The following is a 7,234-nucleotide window of genomic DNA, read 5'->3' on the forward strand; positions in this document are numbered from 1 at the left end:
AAAAACATTTGTGCTGGGGATGAGAATGTGCTAGTTGGGGGATTTTGTTCTAGGAGGGGTAATATAGGGGGAGGGGATTTGTGTTAGGAGGGGGGGATGTGGGAAAATCATTTGTGCTAGGAGGGGGGATTGAAGTAAATTTTTACTAGGGGAGGGGAATCATTTTAGGAATGGGGATTTGGGGGGGGTTGGATTGAGCTGAGGGAGGAGATGGGGCAAATATTTGTGCTGGGGGGGGGAATTTAGCAAGGGGTCGTACTGGTAGGAGAGGAACGTTTTTGTTTGGGGGGGTTGTTAGCTCACACATAATGCTCATACATCTTGGGGGGGCGCAGTTTGGAATCTTCGCTAGATGACTTTGTCCCGTCACAGTTAATGAATAGGGTCTTTTTTTATCTTTTACTGGACTCTTTAGTGAGCTCTGTAGCAGGCTACTTGTGGACAATCACCAGCCCATTGGAGGGGATGTCTTTTGAGCTGAAGATTCTTTTGCATACTTTCCAGAGTTTTGCATTCCCCGTTATAATGACAAAAGACTGCGTCATGGGGTAGAACAAGACAAAAAACCAAGAAAAAATCATAGCAACCCCATCCACATTGAAGGACTTTAAGAAAAAGGAAAACACGGCACCATAAAAAGCCGTGTGCAGGGTGACCAGCAGGATCATGGTCTGGGCTGCCCTGACATGGGCTTGAGTCTGAGGGAGACACGAGTCAGTCTTATTTTTCTTTATCCTCCTGGTGTGTCTCCAGAGAGAGGCCAGTGTCACTCCTATTGGGACCAGAGTCAGCAGGAGCGGCAGAATTAATCCCACAAAGGCAGCAATGAGATAAGCTCCACTCGTCCCAAAGGAGCAAATGTCCTCCTTAGAGTCACGGGTTGAATTTCCAGTGGAGCCTTGGTTGCAGTCAATATAGATGTTCCAGTTTGAGGGCACTACCATACAGAAGGACAGGGCAACAGATGCAACTAAAAGCTTTGGTACCAAGCCAGGAATTTTGATCTTCAAAGCCAGTAGAATCCCTTTGGAAAAGTTGACAATTTTCAGACAATAGTAAGAGCCGAGCAAAGTGGTGACCCAAAGGTTGCAGCTAACAAGGAAAACGCCAATACGGACTAATACCAGGTGAGATGGGGCATATGATTTAGCAGAGAGGACAATTACGAGGCACATGTCCATGCTCAGCATGATCTGCAGTGGAATGTTGACTGCCGCCATGAAACTGAGAATTTGATCAGATGGGCTCAGGCGGAGGCCGGATCTCCATTCCATAATATTAACATGTACAATCCATGAATTGAAGGCACAGCCAAGGACTATGGCAGAAAAGCTGATCAGTAACATCAGGAGAAAAATGAGAGGCAACATGTTTGCTGTGTGTCGGTGTTCATCTACTCCTCTTATTATATCTGTGGAGGAGACCGGGGGCGTAGAGCTCAATGCAAATTTTATTAGATCATCGAGTTACCTTTGTTGTTATTGTATATTGTTTGTTGACATAGATACGGCCTGTAGCTGGAATGTTTGGTGATGATGATGACTTCTTTCATTATTTTTCTCAGAAAAAATGTTTTTCTCTTTTTCGGTTGTGTAATTAGAAGCATCGGTGACCAGCTGAAGTCACAAAATTCAATTTATGGAAAAAACAAACAAAAAAAAACAAGATTCACACATTATTTTTTTAATCATTGACATTGTTATCTTTGTAATACATTTTTGAAATCCAAAAAGTACCAGTAGCTATGATACATTCACACTGGTGAATGTTCTCAGCACCGTTCAGATGCGAGAAGCCCAGTGGGAGTTCCTGGCAATTAGCCCGGGGAGGCAGCCCCTTTGAAACCAGTGAGAAGTCTCCTGGCTCCCTCAGCTTATCATGGTTGCTCGTATGTGGGTAGCACCGGGTCTCCTGGATGCTACCATCCAGGAGACTATCATCCAGGAGACTATCATCTAGGAGACTATCATCCAGGAGACTATCATCTAGGAGACTATCATCCAGGAGACTATCATCCAGGAGACTATTACCCAGGAGTAGGGATGAGCTTCGAGTTCGAGTCGAACTCATGTTCGACTCGAACATTGGCTGTTCGCAAGTTCACCGAACAGCGAACAATTTGGGGTGTTCGCGGCAAATTCGAATGCCGCGGAACACCCTTTAAAAGTCTATGGGAGAAATCAAAAGTGCTAATTTTAAAGGCTAATATGCAAGTTATTGTCATAAGAAGTGTTTGGGGACCTGGGTCCTGCCCCAGGGGACATGGATCAATGCAAAAAAAAGTTTTAAAAACGGCCGTTTTTTCAGGAGCAGTGATTTTAATAATGCTTAAAGTCAATCAATAAAAGTGTAATATTCCTTTAAATTTCGTACCTGGGGGGTGTCTATAGTATGCCTGTAAAGGGGCGCATGTTTCCTGTGTTTAGAACAGTCTGACAGCAAAATGACATTTTGAAGGAAAAAACTCATTTAAAACTACCCGCGGCTATTGCATTGCCGACAATACACATAGAAGTTCATTGATAAAAACGGCATGGGAATTCCCCAAAGGGGAACCCCGACCCAAAATTTAAAAAAAAAAATGACGTGGGAGTCCCCCTAAATTCCATACCAGGCCCTTCAGGTCTGGTATGGATATTAAGGGGAACCCCGGCCAAAATTAAAAAAAAAAAATGATGTGGGGTTCCCCCTAAATTCCATACCAGACCCTTCAGGTCTGGTATGGATTTTAAGGGGAACCCCGCGCCAAAAAAAAAAAAAAACGGCGTGGGGTCCCCCCAAAAATCCATACCAGACCCTTATCCGAGCACGCAACCTGGCAGGCCGCAGGAAAAGAGGGGGGGACGAGAGTGCGGCCCCCCCTCCCTCCTGAACCGTACCAGGCCACATGCCCTCAACATTGGGAGGGTGCTTTGGGGTAGCCCCCCAAAACACCTTGTCCCCATGTTGATGAGGACAAGGGCCTCATCCCCACAACCCTGGCCGGTGGTTGTGGGGGTCTGCAGGCGGGGGGCTTATCGGAATCTGGAAGCCCCCTTTAACAAGGTGACTCCCAGATCCCGCCCCCCCCTGTGTGAAATGGTAAGGGGGTACATAAGTACCCCTACCATTTCACGAAAAAAGTGTCAAAAATGTTAAAAATGACAAGAGACAGTTTTTGACAATTCCTTTATTTAAATGCTTCTTCTTTCTTCTATCTTCCTTCATCTTCTGGTTCTTCTGGCTCTTCTGGTTCTTCCTCCGGCGTTCTCGTCCAGCATCTCCTCCGCGGCGTCTTCTATCTTCTTCTCCTCGGGCCGCTCCGCACCCATGGCATGGGGGGGAGGCTCCCGCTCTTCTCTTCTTCTTTTCTTCTCTTCTTAATTTTCTTCTCCGGGCCGTTCCGCAATCCATGCCGGCATGGAGGGAGGCTCCCGCTGTGTGACGGCGCTCCTCGTCTGACAGTTCTTAAATAACGGGGGGGCGGGGCCACCCGGTGACCCCGCCCCCTCTGACGCACGGTGACTTGACGGGACTTCCCTGTGACGTCACGGGGAATGCCACAGGGAAGTCCCGTCAAGTCACCGTGCGTCAGAGGGGGGCGGGGTCACCGGGTGGCCCCGCCCCCCGTTATTTAAGAACTGTCAGACGAGGAGCGCCGTCACACAGCGGGAGCCTCCCTCCATGCCAGCATGGATTGCGGAGCGGCCCGGAGAAGAAAATGAAGAAGAGAAGAAGAGAAGAAAAGAAGAAGAGAAGAGCGGGAGCCTCCCCCCCATGCCATGGGTGCGGAGCGGCCCGAGGAGAAGAAGATAGAAGACGCCGCGGAGGAGATGCTGGACGAGAACGCCGGAGGAAGAACCAGAAGAGCCAGAAGAACCATAAGAACCAGAAGATGAAGGAAGATAGAAGAAAGAAGAAGCATTTAAATAAAGGAATTGTCAAAAACTGTCTCTTGTCATTTTTAACATTTTTGACACTTTTTTCGTGAAATGGTAGGGGTACTTATGTACCCCCTTACCATTTCACACAGGGGGGGGGGGCCGGGATCTGGGGGTCACCTTGTTAAAGGGGGCTTCCAGATTCCGATAAGCCCCCCGCCCGCAGACCCCCACAACCACCGGCCAGGGTTGTGGGGATGAGGCCCTTGTCCTCATCAACATGGGGACAAGGTGTTTTGGGGGGATACCCCAAAGCACCCTCCCAATGTTGAGGGCATGTGGCCTGGTACGGTTCAGGAGGGAGGGGGGGGCGCACTCTCATCCCCCCCTCTTTTCCTGCGGCCTGCCAGGTTGCGTGCTCGGATAAGGGTCTGGTATGGATTTTTGGGGGGACCCCACGCCGTTTTTTTTTTTTTTTTGGCGCGGGGTTCCCCTTAATATCCATACCAGACCTGAAGGGCCTGGTATGGAATTTAGGAGGACTCCCACGTCATTTTTTTTTTTTAAATTTTGGTTCGGGGTTCCCCTTTGGGGAATTCCCATGCCGTTTTTATCAATGAACTTCTATGTGTATTGTCGGCAATGCAATAGCCGCGGGTAGTTTTAAATGAGTTTTTTCCTTCAAAATGTCATTTTGCTGTCAGACTGTTCTAAACACAGGAAATATGCGCCCCTTTACAGGCACACTATAGACACCCCCCAGGTACGAAATTTAAAGGGATATTACACTTTTATTGATTGATTTTAAGCATTATTAAAATCACTGCTCCTGAAAAAACGGCCGTTTTTAAAACTTTTTTTTCCATTGATCCATGTCCCCTGGGGCAGGACCCAGGTCCCCAAACACTTTTTATGACAATAACTTGCATATAAGCCTTTAAAATTAGCACTTTTGATTATTCATGTTCGTGTCCCATAGACTTTAACGGTGTTCGCATGTTCGAACGAACTTTTTTCCTGTTCGCATGTTCTGGTGCGAACCGAACAGGAGGGTGTTCGGCTCATCCCTACCCAGGAGACTATCATCTAGGAGACTATCATCCAGGAGACTATCATCTAGGAGACTATCATCCAGGAGACTATCATCTAGGAGACTATCATCCAGGAGACTATCATCTAGGAGACTATCATCCAGGAGACTATCATCCAGGAGACTATCATCTAGGAGACTATCATCTACAGGTAGGAGACTATCATCCAGGAGACTATCATCCAGGAGAATATTATCCTGGATCCTGGATGCTATCATCCAGGAGATCGCTCATGTAGCAATTAATTAATAATAATAAACTTTATATTATATAGCTCCATCAAAGGTGGCTTCTCAAAGCGCTTTACAAGGAAAACTCAGGAAATACACAGGATAACATAACAGAAAAAGGGATAATTAAATGAAAAACAGTTTTTAGATGTGATTTGAATGAGTTTAGGGAAGACCACTCTCTGACTTTCTTAGGAAGTGAATTCCAGAGTTTTGGAGCATAGCAGGAGAAAGCTCTGTCCCCCATTAAGTGTAGGTGAGTAGGGGAGACACATAATAAACTAGAATTTGAGGAGTGGAGGTTACGAGGGGAGGGGGGGAGTAAGTTGATATAAGTTCAGAGAGATAATGGGGACCCAAGCAATGAAGAGCCTTATTGGTGAGCAAGAGGATCTTAAAGTCTATGCGAAACCTGACGGGTAGCCAGTGCAAGGACTCCAGGATAGGGGCAATATGGTCACTTGTACCAGACCTAGTCAGGATTCTGTCTGCAGAATTTTAAACATATTGAAGTCTAGTGAGTGGAGTATTGCCGTAGTCAAGTCGGGAGAACACAAATGTATGGGTCAGCTTCTCAGCTACAGTGTATGATAGAACTGTATATAGGCCCTGTATACATATTGGATAAAAATAAAAGCAGTCACTAGAGCTACACCACAGTAATTTTAGAATCTGAAGAGGAATAGTCAGCAAGAATTCCTCAATTCATTAAAAATACACCGTCACCTCAGTGAGCAATAAAGAGCAATGAGGTGTGTCTCTCTAGATCAGTGATTCTCAACCAGGGTTCCTCCAAAGGTTGCTAGATGTTCCTTCAGAAATGAGCAATTTCTGCCTCTCGGATATGTTCCAACTGACACCTTTGATCTTTTTAGCTGTCTGTAAGGAGGTAATTCTTCCCACTGGCCATCACAGTAATGTATCATGAGTTGGAGATTTCTCATTTTTAGCAGAGGTTCCCTGAGACTGGAGAACTATTTCAAGGCTCCCTCTGTGTTGAAAAGTTTGAGAAAGGCTGCTCTAGATCAAGGGCAGCATATATATAGAAAGTGGACAGAGTCCAAAGTGAATCTTCAAGGAGAGACAGAGAAAAAACATTTTATTGAACAAAAAAAACACATAAAAATTCAACAAATAGAAATGCACCTCCACCACATTCATTTAAAATTTGAAGACAACGTTGTCAAGGCACAGGTAGTGGGCTTGTGGCCTGGTATGATTCAGAAGGGGTGGCGCTTGCCATTTTTTTTTTTTAATTTTGCCGTCGGGTTCCCCTCATAATCCACACCAGACCTGAAGGGCCTTATATGGATTCTTTCTGAATTCTCTATTGCCGTCATTCATTTATTTACATCTCAGCTCTCAGCAGGGAAGCCCGCTGACAGCTGAAGAGTCATCGTTTGTTAAGGACGCGGCGGCCGGCTTCCTGGCCCACTCCTTAACAACCAGCTATTTTTCACACAGAATTCGAAGCAGTCAATCATTTTTAAACCGATCTAAATTCAAATAGTTCACAAAATTTGAAATTCATTAGAAAACGAATAAACAGAACAAAAATTAACAAATTTCAATGAAATACGTTACTATTTAATTAGGGGATTCGGATACACCTGATTCTCCGAATAACCGTAAAGTTGTCCGAATTTACATTCGGACCGAATCCAGTTGCACATGTCTACTCCCTCAGCTAAGCATGGCTACTCTGCATTTTCTTGGGTTATACTTGTTTCTTTAAAGGTACATTTACACTTGAGAATGTACCCAACAGAGTTTAGATACAAAAACCTCAGAGGGGGTTCCTGGTGAATAGCTGGGGGAGGGGGCAGCCCATTTGAAGGTAATAGGAGGCTGCCAGCTCCCTCAGATAATCATGGCAGCTCACATGTAATAACTCATGCATGGATTACCTGCAAGTAACCAGCCCTAGACCGATATGCGTCCTTGGCTGATCACTTGCAGGTGATCAATGCATGAGCTCCTTCGATCAGCTGTGGAAGGTTGCAGTCTCTCATTGCTTTTGATAGGATAGGTTTGCCTCCATCAGATAACCGCC

At 45.8% G+C, this 7,234-nt stretch overlaps 1 protein-coding gene across 1 annotated transcript; it reads right to left on the bottom strand.

Moving 5' to 3' along the window:
* Positions 1-431: 431 nt before the first annotated feature.
* LOC141147388 (taste receptor type 2 member 7-like) lies at positions 432-1,370 on the bottom strand. The gene has a single exon (XM_073634621.1). It carries the CDS (start codon positions 1,368-1,370, stop codon positions 432-434), a length of 939 nt encoding a protein of 312 aa, XP_073490722.1.
* Positions 1,371-7,234: the final 5,864 nt, after the last annotated feature.

Source organism: Aquarana catesbeiana, linkage group LG06 (assembly GCF_042186555.1).
Source record: "Aquarana catesbeiana isolate 2022-GZ linkage group LG06, ASM4218655v1, whole genome shotgun sequence".
In the NCBI taxonomy this organism is placed as follows: domain Eukaryota; kingdom Metazoa; phylum Chordata; class Amphibia; order Anura; family Ranidae; genus Aquarana; species Aquarana catesbeiana.

Coding starts and splice junctions, on each gene's coding strand:
- LOC141147388 (XM_073634621.1), bottom strand. CDS start 1,370: ATGTTGCCTCTCATTTTTCTCCTGATGTTACTGATCAGCTTTTCTGCC.